Source organism: Struthio camelus, chromosome 1 (assembly GCF_040807025.1).
Source record: "Struthio camelus isolate bStrCam1 chromosome 1, bStrCam1.hap1, whole genome shotgun sequence".
Classification (NCBI taxonomy): Eukaryota; Metazoa; Chordata; class Aves; order Struthioniformes; family Struthionidae; genus Struthio; species Struthio camelus.
Genome location: NC_090942.1, coordinates 41,205,524 through 41,228,424, shown reverse-complemented (window position 1 = coordinate 41,228,424; position 22,901 = coordinate 41,205,524). Strand labels below are relative to the sequence as shown.

At 43.4% G+C, this 22,901-nt stretch overlaps 1 protein-coding gene across 4 annotated transcripts in view; it reads left to right on the top strand.

Moving 5' to 3' along the window:
* Nucleotides 1-101: 101 nt before the first annotated feature.
* PTPRB (protein tyrosine phosphatase receptor type B) overlaps nucleotides 102-22,901 on the top strand; it is a 69,693-nt gene continuing 46,893 nt past the window's right edge. For 3 of the 4 annotated variants that reach the window (XM_009669591.2, XM_068935600.1, XM_068935592.1), the window contains exons 1-4: nucleotides 102-185; nucleotides 1,471-1,863; nucleotides 12,453-12,691; nucleotides 18,220-18,517. In XM_009669591.2, coding sequence (XP_009667886.2) covers nucleotides 131-185; nucleotides 1,471-1,863; nucleotides 12,453-12,691; nucleotides 18,220-18,517 — 985 coding nt within the window. In that variant the 5' untranslated portion in view covers nucleotides 102-130. Of the gene's footprint in view, nucleotides 186-1,470; nucleotides 1,864-12,452; nucleotides 12,692-17,945; nucleotides 18,098-18,219; nucleotides 18,518-22,901 lie in introns of those variants that run through there. The other variant, XM_068935609.1, reaches the window with a different exon arrangement.

The window sequence follows — 22,901 nt, the reverse complement described above, 5'->3', positions numbered from 1 at the left end:
CAATTGAATAGAAGGAAGTGCTCGTCACTGACTTTTTCCCCCTGTGAAGGCACATTTCCTTCCTAGCCTTCGCTTCACTTATCTGAGGTGTTTTTTTTTAAGAGAAGCATGGGGAGTTGCTAGATGGAAAATGGATTCCTTATTTCACGTCCTGGTTTTTACCTGTCTTGCTTTGGCAATCTCAGGTAAGTGCTTCTCCCCACTTCTCCGCTGTTGTATTATACTCTCTGCCACCCCCCCTCTGCCTCCAGGGGGGCGGGTGGCTTACAAAAACTGAGTCTCTTCTTTGATTGAGTTTATACAAGAGGAACGGGGGGCAGGGCCGACATAGCCAGTTCTGTTTAGATTTCTTTCCACAGGAAAATAAACTGTCTCCTTATATGCTAGATATACCTCTTTTTTTTCTTAAGATGATCTCCTGCTAGACAATCCAGGAGCTAAGGTTTGGGACAAGCTCTTCGAAGGGGAGATTCCTATTTTTTGTTCCTATTCTGTGAAATTTCCAGAGTCAGGAGCTTTCTGTAGCACCTAGTATGAAAGAGCCCAGTTCTGTAAAAGCTGGGGGGGGAGGAATTAAACCAAGGAAAGTACATAAGTTTTTTTTTAAGCACTTTGTAGCTAATGAGGCTGGAAATGATAGAGTAAGTGAATTATAAAACAAGAAAAGCTTAAAAAAAGGGGGCTGTGAGGCTGCATGTGAAATATGTGATTCTGTGTTCTTTAACAAGTACGTGTTTTACACTGGTAATGTTGGCTTTTTTTGGTGAATGAGCTCTCGTTATGTTCATGTTAGTGTTTCATGTAAATGTTTAAGTGTGGTGGCACAAAGAATTAGTCTGGTATGAATTAGGATGGTCCCAAAACTAACAGCTAGGGACATTGGAGTAAATCCAGTAAGATAGGTGTACTTCCTATCAGTAAAGAGCCTCCAGTCTTGTAAAAGCACAGACACTGAAAGGCACCCAAATTTAGGAATGTCCTCTTATGTGTTTTCTTCACAAATACTATGAGTTTTAATAAAACAATTTCCAGGCAGTGAATTATATTGTAAAAGGACTGTGTCATAAAACTAAAAAAAGACAGAGCTCTTGTCGATCTCTGTATGCTTTCAAGCAGGGGAAATGGGTTTTTCAGAAATGGACTTAAAGTCAATAGTTCTTAGCTTTCTTTTTATTCAGTTCTTTTGTTTTTTCCTTTTTATATATAGTGAAGGTCAAGGTGACCTTTACCAATCATAGTTTGCTTTTTGCATTCTCACTTTTTACATTACCATGAACTAGCACTTGCTTCATTTGGGTTGTAGGGGTTTTTTAATAGGATCAACACATGGAAAGTTCATGAAAAGTTCACCACTTAGAAAATGGAAGAGAGATTTATTTGCTGTTGTATTTTAAATCATAAAGAATTTGCTACTTTGTTAAACAAGCACGTGTAATCTATTTCAATTTTTTTGGAATTTTCCTCTTCCAGAAGGGTTTCTGATTATCCATGTCCAGAAACAGCAGTGTCTTTCAGAAAAGAAAGGAGTCATTATGGAAAAGTGCAATATGACCCATCTCAACCAGCAGTGGAGGTGGACAGCAGATGACAGGCTCCTCCATGTTAGATCTGGCCAGTGCCTGAGCATCTCTACACGCTCTGCCCTGTCATCTCGCAGCATCATCGTTGATTGTCCCCAGGCAGTCAGGTGGACTTGCCATGAGGAGGACGGGCTCCTGAAGGTGGCCAACAGCTCTCTCTTTCTCACGAAGCAAGGTCAGAAGGTAATGGCCAAGCAGAGTAAGAAATACCTTCATTCATGGATGCAGCTAGGAGCCAGCGAGACGGGAAAACTTGTCTATGTAAATCTGTGCTCAAAGCAAGGTGAGCTACTCCTTTAAAGAAGTATCCTGGAAGTTTTGGTAACAACCTTATCTCTTTTACCCTCAGTCAAGTGATGATATTTATTGATGGTGATATTTATTTCATTCATATAGAAAGACATTTTTCATAGTTGAAAACAGTTAAAGAACCATAAACAGAACAGCTTACGTGAGAGCTGACTTTATGACAGTTGGTGGGTTTTTTAGGCCAATTTATATTTTCAGGATGTTCCCTCTCTTCTCCAGTCCCAGTCTGTGGATCAAAGTGCTTATGTATAAGCTCATCTCACTATTTTTGCATTGTTTCCTTTTCTTCCTTTTAAACAGAATTGTGGGTACTAATTCCCAGTAGTTTTTACAAATATAGACAGATACAAGTTCTTCTCCTCCCCATTCACTTTATCATGCAAATTCACATTCCATCTGCCAAGAGCAAAAAGGCATCTGAAAATCAAATATAAGCACAATCATTTCTCTGGTTAATCCAAATGCATGACTGAAACAGCCATATGGCTTATACGGTTGAGTGTTTACACAGCGTCCTTACATTCTGCCCTTGGGTGGAATATACATGAGAACGTTCGAAATTCTCGGAATAATGAACTGAAACAAAAATCTCAGAAATGCTTGCAATAACACTTTAAGATGTATGGGTCCGTGCATACACTTCCAGATGCCTTAATACACCTGTGTAGTGATATGTTTACATGCATCCATAGAAAAAAGGGAAGGTAGAATGGTTTGAATACTGCTTAATAACTCTTTGCCTGTTGTCCTTTTGTTAATCCTTCATGACAATCTCGTGGGTATTCTACCCACACACTTTTAAATGGTTCTTCAAGGTAAATAACTGTGCTCAACTGCACAGTTAAGCTTTTTTGCAGGGAACACGCAATTTATTCTTGTCTTTACAAGATTTTAAAAAAAGGCTTTATGATCCTATCCTTTCACATATGGCCAAATTTTCAGGAAGTTTAAAACAACTTCCTTGTTCCTCTTCTAACCTAAGAGTCTTTTAGACAAAATTGACAGCTGATCCTCCCATTCCTTGTAAGGTTGGTTATCAGTTTGGTGAACAAATCTGCACTTGCAGGAATCTATTCACAGCAGCAGGCAGGGTTACTCACCTGTCGGGAGGTCTGAAAAGGCAGCTTGCAGAACCAGGGAATGGAAAATTGGCCAAGATGCCCTCCCATATATTTTAGGGATTAAGAAAACGATAATCATTTGAAGTCCTGCATGTAGGGGCAGGTATGGCTTGTTTATTCAAAGACACCATGGCAAGTTTAGGTGAAGTACCCAGGCAGTGTTATTTTCTTTAGCTAGCTGGCCTAATGGAGTCAAATTAAGGTTACATCCTTTTCTTAATCATCCTCAGAAGAGGAACCATTTAGACCAATGAATACTGAGTAAGACAATTGCCATGGGGTTTTAAAGCACCTTCTCATCTATTTACTGTGTGTGCTCTTTTAATCAATTTACCTTAATTTTCCTGAAATTCTGTCTGTAGACAGGCCTGTAGATCCCCTTTTAAGCATTTGACTGTTTCAATCATCTCTTTTCTGACATCTCTGGGAAGCTCTCCTGAGAAATCAGCAGTACATTATGATGTATTTAAATGCCTAAGACTTCCAGGTAGAAGCTTATGAAGACGCTTATGAAGACTAGAAGTAGCACAGAGATATGCATTTTTTTTAAATACATATAATAGTAAGTGCTACAGAAGAAAATAATGCCGACAGTCCTAGTCTTGAGGTCCACATACATGCCAATATTTTCAGTGTTGAATGCATACAATTAGTTTTCCAAGCACATTTGTCTGATTTCAATGAAAGCTGAAGTGGATCAGCCTAAAATAACATATTCGGTCTATATTTATATAAGATAGTAAAAACTGAACAAAGTCTTTAGAGCCGAAATAGCTGCAAGTTTTTCTACTCCTGAATAACAGCCTGTTTTAATGTAATTTACCCTTTGTTTGCACAGTACTCTCAAAAAATAATGACATTTTGGCAAAGAAGTAACTCACTGAATTGCATCCCAAACATCTTATCAGCTCAGATACAGTACAAGCTCCAAATGCAACAACTGCAACTATGTTTTATAGTGAGCCTAATTCAAATGCCAGATGTGATTGTTCTGAACTTGCAGAAGGTTTGAGCTTGGATTTGGGTTTCAAATTGGCCTTCTGAGACATGTTTTGATACAAAATTTTTTGCTGCAATCCTCACCTAACTTACTGTTTGTGAAAGTCAGGATTAGTTTAAATACATATCCCATCTCTGTTCAATTGCAGATCACTTTGAATCTAATAACTGGCAGTCCTTCTTACACAAAAGCCAGGCTTGATTCTGACAGCTACAAAATTGACATGAAGAAGGGCCAAGTTTGGCAAGGTATTGAGCTCCTTTGAGGTGCAGAGACTTCAGTTTTCATCAAATTCAGTAGGAGATTCTGGACAGAGAGAGGAATAAGGCTCTCTTTCAAGGCAGCAAATTCTGAACCACTGAACCAAGAAAGCCATCTATAAGAGCAGTGTTTCAAGACACCATCTGACAATGTTAACGCCACTGAGCAACACTGATTGCTGTTCTAGAGTCAAACCAGCAAAGTGGCCTGGCCGGCTGCTACGGTGGACTATCCGACTGTTGGGGTCAGGGCATCTGTAAGTCTAGGAAGCAGGGAAAGCTAGAAGAATGGAAACAGGGAAGAGGAAAACATGAGGGAGTTGAAAGCATAGAAGGCGGGATGAGGGAGTGGATGGCACTTGAAGGAATGCAGGAAAGGAAACAGGACTAGGGAGAAAATGGGGAATTCACAAGAAAAGAAAACTTCCACTCATTGGAAGACTGATATGTCTGGGCCAGAGGTGAAGTAAATATTGCATGTACACAGGTGGGGAATAGCAGGGGAGCCTTTAAGAAGTTTAACTTAAGCTTACATTATTTGAGGCAGTCTTAGATTAGATAGCCAGCAAGCTGTTTAAGAGTTCTCATAGAACTAGTAGAAGACCTAGATAAAATACGGTTTTGCATGTGGAGAATCAGCAGATTTAAGGGATTCTCAGGCTCCTATTTTATATTTAGAGGCATTGTATATTTCTGTAGGAACATTTGGCACAGTAGCTTATATGACTATTATAAAGCACGGGCAGTGTTCGTTTGAAAGGGGCAAAGATCATTACTATGACTGAAAACATGGCAAAAATTGTTGCCTACAAATAATAATTGCAGGACAAGCCCCATCTCCTCTTATATGTCTGGCAATCACCCAGCGCACTGCTAGCACTAATGCTAACATCACTTCTGACTTGTATAAGCTGTTCTTAGAAGCCTCCTTTGTTTTGGGTGCCTTAGTTTCAGTAAAACATCCAGTTGGAGAAGAGAGGTAATGCCATGTGGTACCCTGAATATTCCCAACAAACCTCAAAAACACTGCAAACCAACAATTATTCACCAAGATAACCAGAGAATGATTTTAAATAGACAGGCACAAGCGCAAGCCATATGCTGTGGTTATTCACTCAGATCCGAAGATTACCATGCAGCCTGTAGAGCAGTCAGTCTGGACACAAAAAAGAGCCATGAACGGTTTTGTAATTTGATGCTCTGCATTGCATTTCCCTTCTTCCCTACGATAAGTAATAGGGATAGCTCCTGAAGTACTTGTAGCTGCAAAACTCTCAGAACAGAGGGTTTCATGACTAAACCCCATTCAGAAGAGTCTCCTGACTTCATAAAAGAGAATGGCTGTATTGGTTACTCTTATGTGCCAGGTACTTAAGAAGCATAGTGGGATCAACAACAAATAGAGCATCTTTTTATCTTTTGTTTTGTCTACAGTCTAAATTAGACAAAACACTAGATACTACATATAAGCAAAAGACCCATGTGCTATCTGACATTCAGACTGTTATCTCTACAGTGTTTCCTCTTCTACCGCAGTCTGTGGCCCTCTATCTGCTCTTTCTCATCACCTACCTTTCACATGGGCTACTCCTTCCCCTTATCCCATTTTTAGTCTGCCTACTTTATATTTGAGCCTGAGCTTACTGGGGTCATGTCCCATTGCTGAACACTTCTGTCAACTTCAGTGGGTGAGACGATGGGTAGAAGAGACCAGAGCAGCGCAGACACGGAGGGCTGAGGCCTGCTCTGGTCCACCAGAGCAGCAGTAGTAACTCTGCACCATGCCTACACAGGGCCATGGCAGGGGAAGAGGAGTGCATCTTCCCAGCACTCTTCCTGGGACAGAGGAAGAGCACGAAAGAAAGATGGCAAGAGCACAGGAATAGCAGCAACTTGCCTACAACAAAACTATCAGTCTTGCCTAGCCAGCTTTGTATCTCACCCAGCTCAGGGTAGGAAGGGAAAGTGTCCTCTCCAAGAGGAAGAACTTCTATCTTTTGTGCAGGAGAAGCCTAAGAAATAGGGTGGAGGGGGAGTGAGAGATAGGAACCAACAGACACCTTGTCCCAGAGGTCAAAATGTCTTGGTGGCTCCCTGTTTCTTTTCCCCTTCCCTCCTTCCTCTTCACTTAAAGTAAAAGCAGCAGCTCCAAGCTTTGTCAGGCAGCCTGCATCTTTCCCCATCGCCTTTTACAGAGCTTTTCCTCATCTTCCTGGGGGCAGGGAGCAGTTGGGATAGAAGGTGCTCCAGGTTGTGAGGGGCATAAGCTGGACGACGTTGCAGTAGTTACTTAACCACAAGAGGCACTCAGTAGTCCAAAGGAACTGATGTCTTGTGTTCATCAAGTGCAGGTCCCCTTGCCTCCTTCTCTGAGTCCCTTTAATTCCAGAGATTTTATTTGTAATGAATATAAACATAGAGTCTTAACTCCTACTTTTACACTTATGTTTAAGTAGAAATAGATGCAACTTTGCCATCTGCCATGCACCCTTTTGTTTTTCCTTCTTACCAGAAGTCCTGTAGCTAAGTTGTTCATTGCTGTCTACAGGGTACTTAGGGACATGCTTGGGGCACTCACCAGGAACCAGTATAGCTCATATGTCTGCTATGATGTCTGAGATCAAAACACTCAGGAGACCAGCCACTACCAGCAACCGCTGCCTACCTAACAGTCCACGGACATGAACAAGGGCCACTTTTACATTTTATTAAATATACACTGACATGCCTAACAGAAGCATTTTTTTTTAATTACAGGAGATGTCTAATCAGGCATTAGATATCAAATTCTGTGACCTGAAAATAGCCGTTAGCTCTTAGAAAGACACAAAGGGTTTCTGATGTATATACAGAGCTAAAGAATTTTCCACCTAGGCATGCTGATATTATGTGCAGGATTTTTTTTTTTTAACTGCATATACTACAGAGAGCCAAAATGATGAAAAAATTTAATTAAAGATCATTTAAAAACACTAATATGATAACTTAGTCAAAATTACCAAATTCCAGGAGTTTCAAGGCACAGCAATGTAAGCATCAAACACAACAATAGTCTATAGCATGCTCTGAAGAGAAAACAAATGTGTCTAGTGGTTTTCTTTGGTTAGTCTAAAAAAGTTTGAGGTTTTGTGTAAGACCATAAATCCCATACCCTCTGATTTGGAATGACTGAAGTCATTTGGCTTTCATCATGTTAGCTCCTAAGAACACAAAAAGTATTCTCATCCCAAAATATTCTGCTTCTCTGTCACAGAATAAAAAGCCAGCACACTCCATGTGATCTTATTTAAAGAAACTATTACCTATTTTTTGCAATCATGTTAACATCTTTAGGCCTTAATGGATGTCTTTGTCCACACCTTCAATATTAAAAATGACTGCAACAGTTCACCCACAGATTCACAGCTTATTGGAGGGTTTTTTTGTGTAACCTTTACACACTTCTCCAAGATAAATTAAAATTGTGAGAATCATTATTTTCATTCCACTGGCAACTTTGAGTTCACCCAAAATTGTTTTTTCCTAAAAAACATTCAGCCACACCTGTTTTGATCTCCCTAAATTATTATTTTAGAGGATTTCGTTAAGTAAAAGAGCTTGCTAGCATCTATGTGAATCCATTAAATATTAAAAATGACTTCACTCTTCTTTCTTTGATCTGAGCAATAAATGACTGACCACTTTTGCTCAGCTCTGCCTGGAATAAGAAAGGAATCAATCTCAGATCCTCGGAGGTAACTGCAAGTCTTTGTACACAATCCAGTACTATACTGAGAGGTTCCCAAAGATAAACGTGTTTTTACATTTTGTAAAAAGAAATGGAAAAATTTGCACTGTAGCCCAGCTCTTTTATTTTGGTACATTTTAAAAGTCTCAGTGAGCCATAGTGCAGAAAGTACAGAACAAAAATAGGTAAGCTACTTTCATGGGGGAAAAATGGAGTGATATGAGCAGCTCCCCAAAGCAACCAAGAAGATGGCTAGTTCTGTTGTATTATTTCATCTTCTGCTGCAAGTGCAAACAAAGAGCTCCAGACAACTATACTGGTAATTTTCATGAATAAGACTTCTCCCTTTATTTTGTAGGGGTCTCTTTATGGTGGCTGGAATAGGCTTCAGCTTCCCGATGTCTAAACATAAGTGTCTAAAGGAAGGGCCTGATTTAGTTATCCCAACAGAGGTGCTTTCTGCCATTTGAGATGCTCCAGAATATCCCACCTGACCTCTGATTACCTACCCGGAAGGGGTAGGATATAGTTAGGATATAGATCTCCCATATGTCCTATGTGAGCCTTAAGCAGATGTCTTGAATTCCCTAGAGCATTTCAGATAGCACTAGATACCTACACTTAGGCACCCAAATCAAGCCCTAGGTGTCTACATAGTAGCTACTTTTCTAAGCTCTTTTCAGCGGAGGCCTAATCCATGCAGTTAATGAAGTCTAGATAGATAGCTTTCAGTGGCGAAAGGTAGGTGTCCACTTCAGGGTGAGCTGGGATTATCTGAACCGTCAGAACCAGACCTGGTAGAGCTAAGCTGTAGGTAATAGCACCATGGTTATCTGGGATGTTCTGCTAGCACTGATGCTGCAGGAGCCTTTAGGTAGCTACTTCAGCATTTCAAAAACAAGAAGGTTATAAAAGCAAATTGGGACTAGAATGAAGTCTGGAGCCATTTCACTTCTGTGACATGCGATACAAACATCACTAACATCTGCAGCATCTCGGATACGGAAGACATTTTTCTAAAGTAACATATCGTTTTGCAGCTCTTAAAAACTCTACACTTCCATGGACAGAAAGGCCACTTAGCAGATTTTGTTCTTCTGTCCCATTTATTCATACAACAGAAATCTAAAGTATGATTTTTAATTTATTTTATTTTTGCAGTCTATTTAAAAGAAGTTAGATGTTTTTAAAATTTTCATTTTTCCTGCATATACAGAGATTTCCTTAAAACAATCCCTTTTAATTTATAAACTTGCTGTGAGCGAGTTAGATCCAGTCTTACACAGTATTTTTTCTTATACAGTAGATATCTGGTTCATATACATTTCACCAGCAGTTCAGCCTCAGTTTTCTGAGACTATCTATGTTTTAACTGGGTGGGCAGAATGGTAAGAAGGCAGGAAATTCAAAAAGCTGCACTGTGGCAGCTCATCCGAGTTTGAAGGCTCCACAGTAGGATTTGACAATGAAGCAGTGATCCACAGGCAGTGTTCTTGCTCCTCATATACGCAAAGCTTATGTATTTCCTTTTCTTGTAAATGGCCTGCTGTTGTGCAGATGGATGCAGTCTGCAGTGCACACCATGGCTGAAATGTGCACTTATTCATAAGTCATAATTTCTCCTGGGTGTGCTACTGATGATTACAATGGTATGTTCACACACTATATATCATTCAGCCACTAGTGATCAATGTCGGTGTCAGTTCTGTAGTTCTGTTCCCATGAAGAGGTTTTTGACTGATTTCCAAATACACTGCGAGAACAATGTTAAGCACTTCTGAAAAATCCCGCTATGGAGATTTCTGTATACTCTACTGATGTCCAGACAGGGGCTGAGTTTTCCTTGTTTAAAAAGAGATACTTATGTGGAACGCAAGATGTGTAGAAGCCTGTTTGCTTGGGTCCTGTAATATGCAGTTTTCTTCTATAAAAGCCTGCTCTTTAAGAAAGGATGTGAGCTCTCAGATGAGGACTATAGTGGCTTTCTTTAGAAAGATATGATAAACTTGGATCCTGCTTTTTTTGAAGTGCGGACAGATATGGATCCTGTTTGTCCAGTATGGCATGCTGCTTCAGCCAGGGTCACAGGTAAAAGACTGTCGTCAGTCTTTGACTGGAAAGATCCTTTGGCTGGAAACTCAGGGTAGCACTGAGCTTGACAAGAGTTGTCGGGTTGTGCTGTGACTGAGCGGTCAGTCGTAGTATCTGCTAGTGCTGGGGGAACATTGCTGAGAAGCAAGTGTTGTGTTTCCAGTGGGGACAGAGTCTCCTCTCGGCTCCTGCACCGGGAATCCTGGCTACCCCCTGGCTGCAGAGTCCCGTCCATGTCGCTGGCAGCACCAGCTTCCCTTTTATGGAGTAGCAGCTTTCCTAAAACACAATTGGTACTGGAATGCAAACATCTTCCTGTTGGAATCGCTGCTATTTGTCTGTAAATAAAGCCAAGTTTTTTTTTTTTTAAATGTGTTTTTAAGTTGGGTGTGTAAATCTATATTTAGGCACCTAATGGAGCGGCCTTTTTTCCTAAATGGCTGCTGACCACCCAAGTGTACTTTTTTTTAGCTGTGTTTCTAGCAGTAGCCTACTCCGTGCTGGACGTGGAGATATCTGAGAGGCACAGACCCAGCAGGCCTAAATTCTGGCCAGGTCCTTGTGGCTAGCATTTCTGGTTGGCTACTGCAGATTTTCAGAGACCCCCAACTAATAGGAGATCCCTAGGAACAGTGACTTTCAGGCAATTTAGAGCGAGCGAGTCTGGACTTGTGTCAGCTAACGGGTTTATTTGAGCAGCTGATGACAGCTGGAGCATGAGGCTGCCCCTGCCAGAGTCTTTCTCTTCCTTTTGACGGGGGCCGTGAAGGTATGTGATGTAGCACCACCGTAGACTTTGCACAACAGGCACTCTGTAGGGCAGTCTGCAAATACTGCTGCAGCGTAATGATGTCTGCAGGGTTGGAGCAGACCTGGGGGTTAGGCAAAATCCTTTACACTGGTGTAAGAGAGGGCAGAATTAGATCAGTAGTACTGTTTTCAATGCCTTGATTTGGAAAAAAATGCGATCAACATTTTTTTTGTAATAAAATGAATATTTGGACATTTTCCATGTAACATCCCCCCCGCCAAACAAATCTTTTTCGAGAGAATCCAAAGCTGCAGACCAGGTGAACACACCATGCTGATGAGAGCACGAAATGCTTGCATGAAAGTGTCACTTACAAGGGCTTTCTATCTCATTTGTGTTTCTGGATGGAAATGAAAGTACTGCAAGTTTCATTAAATAAACACATTAATGCACATATTTACACATATACAAAAGAAGGTAATATGGACTTCATGGAAGCTCACCCACTGATCCTTTGGGTAAGAAGTAATCACAGGTTGGCCAGCTAAGACATCATAATTGCATGCCAAGTAATTATATTGGGAAGCTTCTGCTGCAATTTAACCCAGTCATTAAATTTTTTTTAGAGGGCTTGTGAGCTAAAATTGTTATAAATGGCAACCAGCCCAGTGGCTCAGCAGCAAAACAAGGTTCTGTCATGCTGGAGACCCCAGTTCAAGGACAGACAAAGTATCTTGGGCTGTGAGCCAATACACACTAGCTGTGCTCCAGCAGTGGCAGGGCAGCTTTTTGTAAGGAGAAGGGGCCAGCGAGCAATTCCAATTGCTTAGCTGAAATGTGATGCTACCAGATGTAGAGGCTACCACAGCTTGAACCTTGCCCTCACAGCCACAAAGAAAGGATATTAAATACATACCAATAGGGAGGAAGAGCTACGAAAATGTGGAGGAAAAATGTGTAGTAAAATCTTTCCTGCATTCTAATTGCAACTTTGGCGTTCTCTGAAGGATACGTGACTAAAAAAGCAAACCCACAGTTAAACTTGCAGACTCTTCAGTTAACTGATATGATTGTTAGCTGAACCTTGGAAAGACAGCAGCCAAGCGTTAGCGTGGTCCCTGCATGGGACTGCTTTAAAAATATGAGAGACATGTCCCATGTAGACACAAGGAACTTCATTACCTTAAATAAAACAATATTACACTTACACCAACAAAAGGGAGATGAGCATCCGGCCATGGCACTTACAAGTAGGGTTGGTTTTTTTTTTTTGACCACACAATGCTGAAAATGTATGCTGTTTGATAGACTCAAGTAAGTGAAAAAGCTTTTAATAAAACAATGTGATACCCTTTCTCTTCATTTTGGAATCAATGATGAAGTATATTTAAAACATGGTATGAACGGTCAGGGAAGTCTTTTTTTTGATGCTTTTGTTTTGCACAAAGTTTGATCTTGATGTAAAATACCTGTTGGCACTGAAAAGAAAAATTAGAGAACTCAAGGGTGCACTTAAACTACTTAGAAGTCATATCAGTCACATTTATTAATATCTAAAGAATTGATGATAAAATGTAAAGATGATTTTAATTATTTTCCTTTATTTGTCTTAGATCTTCAAGATGCAGAAACTTCTGTATGGAGTACGATATCTACATCCTCCCCTTTTAATGCTGTTACATCTAGGCCTGAAATTCTGCTGAAGAGTAGCACGCAGACGTTCATCAGAAATGTAACTGAACACTTCAGTAAAAATGCCATTGAAAATCTCTATTTTGACTTGAAGTCTGCAGTAACAGAGAAACCCTGGATTCCAACAACTACTCTTCAATACTCTAGCAGCACAGAGGAGGTAAGGCAGAGGAATTATTAATTGATTTATATTAAGCCTGCTCCACTCTGTGGAGCCTGATAGCTATTACAGGTGGACATTTGGTGGACTAAAAAAAACTGGAGGGCTGAGCTTTGTTCTTTATTTTAATTGGATACTTTGTTCATTCTGATAATGTCCTTTGCTAAAAATACAGCTGCAGAAAAATTCTGCCCCTTCTGTACAGCACGATCCTCCCATGCATGCTGTTCTGAAAAATCTCTGCCCTAAAAGGGGAAATGTTCAGGATACATGAGGTGCGGTGGAAAGATCATGGATCTGGCAGGAGACATGGGAGCCTGGGTATCTGCTGCCAGTGTTTTAGTGTCTGCCATTGGCATGTTGCATGAGTGAGGTTCTAGCTTTAACTATGCTTTAAGAAACACAGGATGTTTTATGACCTCATTTAGGATATGTGATGTGAGTGAAATCTGAATGCTTTAACTTGCACTCATGAGGAACCCTGGCTTCAACCCTGGTCAGCTTTTCTACTGACCGACAGGCATAGTGGAAGGCATGCAGCTACTTCTTGATTTATGCTCTGTTCTAGAGTCCAACCAAGAAAAGCCACAGCAGAGGGGGGGAATGGGGAGGCCAGTCCTATCCACAGAGGAAGCTAATTGCGGGCATTCAGTATCTCCACGTGAGCTTCCCCTCTTCTTTTTGTGTGGGCAAGGCACAGTTAAGCGATTTGAGAGTGAATCTGATATCATCACCTGGAAAACGTGCACAGGCAGTTAGAGCTGAAGTCCGCAGCACATTTTTGGTCTCTTTATAGCTATCAACACGTGGTGGTTTAGAACTGAAAGCCCCTAAGTTCAGAGTGGCTTCTTGTCAAGGAGACCATGCTGCACTCACAACATGGGGGTAGGCAAATACATTGTTTTACTCATTGCTTTGGCTGTCAGCGTTCCTGTGAATGAGGCTATAAGAAATGTGTTTTGCATTTGGGAGGACTGTGGACAGAGCAGTCTTTAAGGGGAGCTGCTATGTACCCTTGGTTACCTTAAGGAAATCCTGTACAGTCTGCTATGAACAACATCGCTAGAGCCTGCTTCGGAAAGGGAAAGAGGAGCAGCAGTGTCACTCACCCAGGGCTGTGTTGACCCAAATAACCAACTCGAAGGTTTATGGAACCTGCCACTGCCACTGCTATCCTAGCGCTGGCCAAAAGGGACTGAGCTGATGACGGACACGCTGCACCCTGTCCAAAGCTGATGGATGGTTCTGTGTTAAAATATGATTATTCTGGCTTGGTGCAGGCAGCCTGAGCTAAGTTCCCCATGCCCTCTGTTCACGTGCATAACTCCTGCACAGAATACCTGTCTCCTCCAAATCGAAATGCTCTGCAAAAGCTAGTATTACCCAAACTGCCTCTGGCACTGCTACTAAATAGCCCCACCAGTGCCAGAGAAAAGGCACTGTCTGAACTGAGAGCTACAGCTGTTCCTACCCCAGTTCATCTACTGATTCACGTAATTTAGAGTGGAGCAAGTTACTTTGTCAAGGCTTTCAAACCAGATTCCTGAAGATAAGCATGTTAGGCATCATCACAGAAACAATTTTCATGAGTGTCTGGACCTTGGAGCTTTCCAGCCAGCCGTTTGAATAATCATGTCAGCTTAAATTTTTTGGCCTCCATCTTTCAGTTCCCTGTCTTTAGAATGAAGTTAAAAATTTTTTTGTCAAGCTAGCAAGGATGTTTAGAAGATTAATTGAGGTTAACACAATACTTTGAAAATACACAGTACTAAGTGCTGAGTATTGTTCTTAGGAAGATAATACCTTCTATGAACTGCATCTGCTCAGGCCAGGTCCTCTTGTTTGTAGAATTAAAGCCTTGAAGTTACTTGGCTGTGAGCATTCCCATTTTGGGGGGGACAATGGTGGCACTTCAATCAAACAGCATGTTTAGTTTAGAGCAGCCTTGGATTTGAAGTAAAACTGCAGCTTGCACTTTCAAGCCATGACAAAAGCTATGCAAAGCCCATTTCCTCTTGATTAGAGAGACAGAGGTTGGTGTTAAAAAAAAAAAAGTCAGGAAACCTTGGGAAAGTGTCTGAAAGAGACTTTGGAGCCTGCTATTAGAGACATGTCCGGCCACTCCCAAAACTCACTTCCAGCTCTTTTTTTTCCTTTTTCTTTTTTAATTAGTTTCTTCACTTGCCACATAGATCAGTAAGCATTAAAGGCTATGATTACCGATTTGCTAAAAGCCCATTTATTCAATACCAGCCTGGAAATAATTACTTGCATAATGTTGGCTATTCTATATAAATATGTTGCCACCAGTGAATGATGAACCCCTCCTGTTTTATTCCAGTGCTGGCATAGACATCTGTGGCAGATCTTACCCTTAGAGCAACACTGTGCTGGATAATGTACAGAAGGAAGTCTGAAAACCCATAAACCAGTACTTTCCCTCTAATGTAACTATAACAGGGTAGTTTTAAAGATTTTACGATAGTAAGAATAACAGTAATAAAGTAGGAACTTCTAAATTATAGGCAGTGCTGAGAAGCAGCAACCTACTTTTTTCTCCATACATTAACTTACGTTAACTGGAAAAGACAGACAGACGTTTCCAAGAAGCTTTAGCTTGCACTCTCAGTAGGTCAGATTTCTTTCCTGAATTTCATTAGTTTGCACTGATTTTTCTTCGTTCATGTATTGCATCTAACTAATTGACACCTACTTATCTAAATTATATATTTTCTGCAAGTTCAAATTATGGACATGTTTTCAAGAATCCCTACAACGTGAGCTCCACTTTCGAAGAAAAGGCAGGTGATTCTGAATATTGTCATGTTCAGAGAGGGATCTGAAGGAAAGCAAACATCCTGACAAGCCTGCAGATTTGCTGTCCTCCAGCGCTGGGAACATACTGATGTGGTTTATGCCATTACCTCCAGAAAGCAATCATCTAAAGATGATATTATGCTGTAAAAATCTCTCATCTTGATTAGAAGACACTAGTATAATTTTAGTCCCAATTTATGTCTGCGACACGTACCTTGTGTTTTCCATCAACAGTTTGTTTATCACTGTAATAGCTCTTTAGGGCAAGGTCTCTCCTTTTGTCGGATGTAAAATACCTGTTACAAGGGGGATCTTGTTTTGTAATGGGCTTGAGAATTAACTAATCAACACATATTTGTATCATCACTTCAGGTTATTAATCATAAATTTAAAAGTCATCATGAGCCCTTGCAGGTTAAAGCCCAGCACTTTCTACACCATGTCACTAGGACCAGGCACAGAGCTCCACTGAGAGAAATGAAGCTTTCCACAGGGGCTGGGCAACACTCCGCTCTCTGACTGCAAGAATGAGAGCTAAGGTTTTCCAGGTGTTTGTATCTTGCTTGACAGCCTGATGCCCAGAAAAATCCTATAGTAGCAGTCCCCTCAAAGGGCAGACTAACATTTTTAAACCACAGCACCTTTTTCTACCTGAGTATCAAAATGGGACCACAAATGAAAGAGAGATGCTGATGAATTTGCTGGAGGTGCTGCTTTTAAAAGTTTAAATCCCATGTGCACCATACAGTACAGAACGCCGCAGAAATGTGCCACGTTCCTGTGCAAAGACAGTAACTGCCACAGTCCTCCCCCTTTATGCAATCACAAATTTACCCAATAACTGCTAAGTTATTGACTCTTTGAATATTTGAAGGTCTGAATTTTAGTTATGTTTCTTCTTCCTTGTCCTCCCCCCCCCCCAATACAAATATATAGGAGTTTTAAAAGGCTGAAAGCTAAATAAAAGGAAATGGGTGTGCATGGCAGAAACGGAGCGTTGTGCTGCGGCTGTTTCCAAATTCGGAGGTGCGCTCAGCTCGTTTTGCACTGTCTGAAAACTGTGGCGACTTTCTTGCTTGCGGTGGTGTGTTAATTTTAGGCTGGGAGTTATTCAGGGGACTGGGACGGAGACTGTTTCAAGGACAGAACTGGATGCAGAACCAAACAACGAGCAGAGATGACCTGGCCGTTGGTGCACGAGCTGCTCCGCCGCCAGTGCGGCCGTGGGGCCGAGGGGAGCAGCTCCATGGCAGGCTCTGCCAGGTGCCTCCTGGCTGCACATCTCTGGCAGCGCCCTGAGAGGACGGAGGCCTTGGTGGTCTCCAGCTAAGCCCACACGCCCCGAGGTCCTCCTCAGGGAGCCCTAGAGCGAGAGGGGCTTGTGCAGCCCCTGCTAAGCCGCAGAGGGGACACCCTCCAGCAGAAACACGAGCGGTGAGGACGCAGAGTCGGAGTGCCGTCTAGGGACGGCACAGGCTAGCGCCGGGGGGCTGGGAGATGGTGCCGCTGGGAGGCCAGCTCGAGGGCGAGACGAGGTGGCCTCAAGGCGAGGTGCGCGCGAGACAAGGCAGGCGCGAGGCGAGGGCGAAGCGTGGCCGGTACGAGGCAGGTGTGAAGCGCGGCCGGTAGGATGGTCAGCGGGGCAGGTAGGAGGAGGCACGGCCAGCGCGAGGCGAGGGGCGGCTGGGCACCAGGTGCGGCAGGTGCGAGGCGCAAGGGACACCAAGGGGCACGAGGCCCGGCGCGGCGGGCACGAGGCGCAGCGCGGTGCGGACCCCCCTGCACGGGGCACCCGGCCCGAGCGAGGGGGGGCGAGGGGCCCGCGGCGAGCCAAAAACGGCGCTGGGAAAGGATCCCCGGGGGAAAGCGGAGGAGGGAGGAAGCGGCGAGGAAGGAAGAGCGGTGGGGTGGGAGAGGGGGCCCAGAGGAAAGTGAAGGGCGCTGCGGCGAGGGCCGGGGGAGGGGGAGGCAGCCGCAGCAGCCAGGGGCGGCCGGGCCGGGCCGGGGGCGCGGGGCGGGCGCAGCGGCCGGTCCCGCAGCGGCCGGTCCCGCAGCGCCGCCCCCGCCGGCCGGTCCCCCCCCCCCCCCCGCACCCTCCGCCCCCGCCACGAGAGGCGAGGAAATTGCCTTTTGATTGCGGAAGTCCGCGGAAAGGGCTCCGGCGGAGTCAGCCCGGGTCAGAATGGCAGCGTGGGAAGCGGCTGCCGCCTCCTCCGCCGCCTCCGCCTCCCGCTCCTCCTGCCGCCGCCGCCGCCGCCGCTGCTGCCTCCTCCGCCGCCGCAGCCGGCGGCCGGGCGGCCGGCAGCCCCCTGCGCACCGCCCGTGGCGGCGAGGCGGCCGCGGCCAGGCAGCGCCGAGCGCATGCCACAAGCGGGCGGCCCGGCGGAGGGCTCGGCGGCCGCGGCGGGGCCGGGGGAGGGAGGGGGACCGGGGGGGGAGGGGGTGCCGGTGGCGACCACTGCGCTTCTGCATTCATTTCCCCCCTCCCCCTCTACCCTCCCCGCCAAGGGTTTTGGCAAATAAAACCCGGGGGCAATGCTGAGCTATGGAGCGGGATTCGCCGTGTGGGTTGCGCTGGCCCTCGCTCAGGTGAGCTGCGGGGGGCGGGCGAGGCGCCCTCGCCGGGCTGCCGGCCCCGCGGGCCACGCGTCGGGGCTGCGCGCTCCGCCGCTCCCACGGGGCCTCTCACCGTCTCTCCGCTCCTCCCGCAGGCCGGGCGCGGGCAGGCGGCGGGATGCAGCGCCAACGTGACGGCGTGGCGGCTGGCCGGCTCGTCCGTGTGGCTGCGGTGGAGCTCCGCGGCCCCCGCCTGCAATTTCAGCCTGGCCGCCCGCTCCGAGGACGGCGCCGCCGCCGCCTGCCAGCCCCACGCTGACGGCCGCGGCCACGGCCACGGCGGCGACGGCTCCTACGGCGGCGCCTGCCAGGGCCTGGCGGCCGGCACGCTGTACCGCCTGCGCATCCAGCCGCTCTCCGGCGAGGAAGCCACCAACCTCTCCGTGCGCACAGGTAAGGGCGCGGCAGGCTGCCCCCTCCCTCGGGCGGGGGCGGCGGATCTCTTGCCTTTAACGTACGGTCCCTTTCGTGACGAGTGGGTCTTGTTCGAGGGTAAATCACGATTCCGGCCCGTTTATGCTGCTTTTAGTCTGCCTCGTGGTAGTCAGACAGAAAATGTAGGCTGGAACTTCCGAGCCAGTTTGGCTTCAGCGCGTAGTAGAAGTTGGGTGACAGCTCTTTAAAATGAGTATATCCCCCTCTCCCCCCGAACATTGTTACGGTAATAAAAGTAAAAATGAGTGTACATTTGCTTTGAACACAACCGGTGAGGTGTCACGATGGACCAGTGGTGCTCAGGCACCGGCATGCATGCGTGCCTGGCTATAAAAGTGTTCCTGCAACCTGCCAGTGGGCTGCCAAAGGAACCCCCCTTGTCTGGGTGTGCGTGTGCGTGCGTGTGTGTGTGTGTGTGTGTTTGCTCACAAACAGCTGAAAGCCATGAAGCAAATAACTACATAGAACAACTGACTTCAGTTGACGGAAGAACTGGACTCTTCCTATATGTAGTAGTGCTTTTTTAACAGAGGGTGAAATATAGTTTTGTGCAACCTCTTACTTGAGACTCAAAACGGAGGTGTCTAAAATAACGTCCATCGCTACATGCATCCCTGATTCGTTCCTCAAGCCTTAGCTTCGGAGAGGTATTGCAGTATTAGTGGATATCTGAAGGTAACAGTAGCTGAATACTCACCTGTTACCAGCTTGGATACATCATTTAGGGTCAGCCCTCCTTTCCTGCAGTAACCGTACGAATGCACTAAGTGCTCTGCATTAACTGCCGTTGGCAATTCAAATTTAAAAAGTCTAGTGACAAGTCTGCTGGTGTGATAGCTATGCGTTGAGCAGGAGTGGTGTCACTTGGTAAAAAGGAGCAATGGTTTCCATAGAAACAGTGATTTAAATCTATATCATTCATTGTGCCAACTGATTTTAATGTTGATGACCTATAATTTGAAAATGGATTAAGTCAGCTGTTATCAGAATGACAGGCACAGATCACCTCGTTGCTGGATGTTAGAGATCTCTTTCTGAACGCTTGAGTAGAAGCAGAGAAAAGGAGAGCAAATTAGACAGCGTGTTGATTAATGTATGATCATTTAGACAGAAGTTCATATATGTCATTTATGACTTTTTTTTGGTAAATAGATTTTGCAAGACTGTAAGATGATAGAAGGGACTGAAGCAACTGTTGATAATAGTCATATTATGTAGTCGATGCCAGAGGTTAAACTGGTTAAACTTCAAATTGACGTTGGGCAAATTAGTTGACCGTAGCTGAAGTCTGGTTGGTGTTTGAGTTTTAGATAGCAGAGATCAGCTAAAAGCATGAAACATGAACAGAGGAACTGCGGAAGTTTCCTACGAGGACAGGTACTCGGATTGCTCCATGGTTCCTCATTCAACTGAATTCAGTCACATCTGTTGCATCACTGGAACATATGTAAAATAAGCAATTAGCTCCAAAGTTTTTACAGTTTCATTTTTCCTAAGAAATGCGTAGGATTTTCTGTGCACCTCAACAACCTATGTTGTACTGTCAATACCATGTATTTCAATCTAAAGCCAGGTCCAGTTTTAAGAGGGTTATTAAGGGTATGTTTCCACTAGGGGCAGCATTTTAAACTAGTTTTCTTCCTCACCTGTTTCTTAGTAACTTTTGCTGTCAGTGGTTTCCTTTGAGGTACTGAGACTGAATGCCCACAGGCATATATGCTCCTGGAAGCTATCCTGTGAGTATGGAAGTGTGACCAATATTTTAAGCCATATTATAAAATAAAATTCCTACTGATTTGAATAACAGCAGAACTGAGCTATTGTGGGTGGGATTTTTGTTCGTTAGCCGTCTAAAATATGGGGTCTGACCTTGGTACTGAATGAGGTTCCCCTCCTGAGCTCTATAACTGAGAATGATGGGCTAAGGTGCCCTTTGGAGGTGCCCGTCTTTCCCCACTGGCGTGCCAAGGTTAAACCAGACACCTGAAATTTGGATGGTTGAAGTTAAGTGAGAGGAATCCCATCGCAGGTGTTTGATTTTGCAAAATGAGTTATCCATTTTGACTATTTTTATCTTCTTGATACAGTAAATATACACAGAGCAATTCACTTTTTATATGCCTAGTGCTGAAACTTTAACTTTTTACTCCTGCCGAGATTCAGTCCTGCCAAGATTTTCCGTAAGCTCGTTCCTGTTCTGAGTTCACTTTTTCATCATGTTTCTTGTACAAAGTGATAGAGTAGCTAAACTTATAAAATCCAAAATATATTGTTAAATTTTGAGCGGGATCTATTCTGATTAAAGATTTAAGGCGAAACCAATGGATAGCATGTACTATAACTGTTGCAATTCTAATGGAAAGGTTTAGAGAGGACCAAATCCTTAACTTAATTTGACATTTTGAGAGTTAGTTATACATTAACATCACAGTTATGACAATACATTAAGACTATGCTGTTTACAGGTTTGATATTCCAATAGAGTAAGTGTGCAGTTCGCCTAGACTGTGTAAACTCTCAAGTAATATCTGATCCTCAGAGAATATTTAGTCAAGAAATGTTGATCTACAGATTATTGATTTAAAAAGCCAAGTAGTTAATCCTCTGGAATGGAACTAAAATTGCTCCAACAAAACCATGGAAAATATGGTCATATAGCACTATATAAGCCATGTATACACAGACATACAAACACACATAAAATGTTTGGTAGTTGTGCTATTTTGGGACAGTAGGAAATGAAAAAAAAGTTGGTAAGACCATTTATCAGCTCTGAGCTACAGATAAATTTTCCACTGCAAACCTGAGATTACAGACGTTAGCAGGCACCAAGTCTGCATAGCTGGTATATTTTGTATTACTACTACTGTTTGGTATGTTTTTTTAATATACATACATAAAATAGTATATAAGCCCGTACAGCTAAAACATGTGATTGACATGGTAAAGTTGTGAGAACACATGCACCTGTTGGTCCTTTGTTGTTATCTTTTTTTTTATTGATTTCAGTTAAACTATTTCTGTGACTAAGAGTTGCTATATGAGAAAGGATAGTAGCATTGTGTCTTTCTCATTTTCAAATAAAATACTTTTAAGCCCTTAATTCTCCAAATGTCTGTGCATCAGCATAACCATGTATTTCAGTTGTGTGTTTTCAGTGAATGCCTCTAGGTCTTTAAAATTTTAGTTAAAAATACCAGCATATGAACAAATTCTAAATTACAGTCTAATGTATGACCATTGCATATGCCAAAATTTGGAAGTAAAATGGTCTGGAGATCCATGAGAAAAGTCTTGGAAATTCCTCTTCTTTCAAATAAATCTTTTTAAACAGGCTTCTATTCTCAATATTGTTTTACACTAAAGTATTGTAGTGATAGATTTTGTTACTGCCTAATCCAAGGAACCTGTGCTGAGACAGCTAACAGGCAAAGAAAATTTTGTCAGAAAGATCATTAAATTTTTTAATGAAAAGAGGTTAAAAAGTCTACCTTCCATGGTACGGACTGGCAGATTATTTTTCTGTTGCAACACAGAGCTCTGTAAAAGCCAGAAGCATGGTTTGGCCATGCATTCACTCCTGTAAATTTCAAATTGTTTGGGATTTATTAGCCATCTGTAGAAACACCTGTTATGACACGGCCCTGACTATACGCTGTATCATGTCATGCATAGGATCATTGCCTCAAGAGGCAGAGTACAAATAGAAAATAAGTAAGTGTAGCTTGTTATAAAGATTATGCATGTCTTCCCAAAGAAATGTATGTCCATACTTAAGAAGAGAGAAATGAAAACTCTTTACTTAATCTTCAGAAAAATCCTTGTGAACTAGGTAATGGTTGCTGTTTTATGAAAAGGGAAAACTAGGAAAAACTAAGTGATTTGGTAGGAGTCAAAGATAGCTGGGACTGGAAATCAAGAATTCCCTGTTCCTAGTCCTGGGCTCGTATCTCTCTGTTATTCTTATCTCTTTGATAAGGCAGGGGCGTTCCTACACTTACAACTGTCTCTGTGAATCATGTCGTTGGGACTGGATGTAACCATATCTGTCCTTTCTAGAAAATAGAGCAGCTGTGCACACAAAGTAAATTATCTTCCCCAGAAGTGAAAGTGGAGGTGCAGTGGAATTCAAACATTAAGTCTTCTGGAAGACTACTTTGTGGACCAGGGGACATTAATTCATATAGTATTAAATGGTTTAAAATTATCTTTGTGAAAATATTTTATTTCTGTGATATATCAGTGTTGTACTGTTGCCAGCAAAGACTTGTATAACAATGTAAATGGCTTTTTAAGTGTTTGTTTCCATCCAGGGCTCTTCCAGCCCAGGCACTTCCCAATC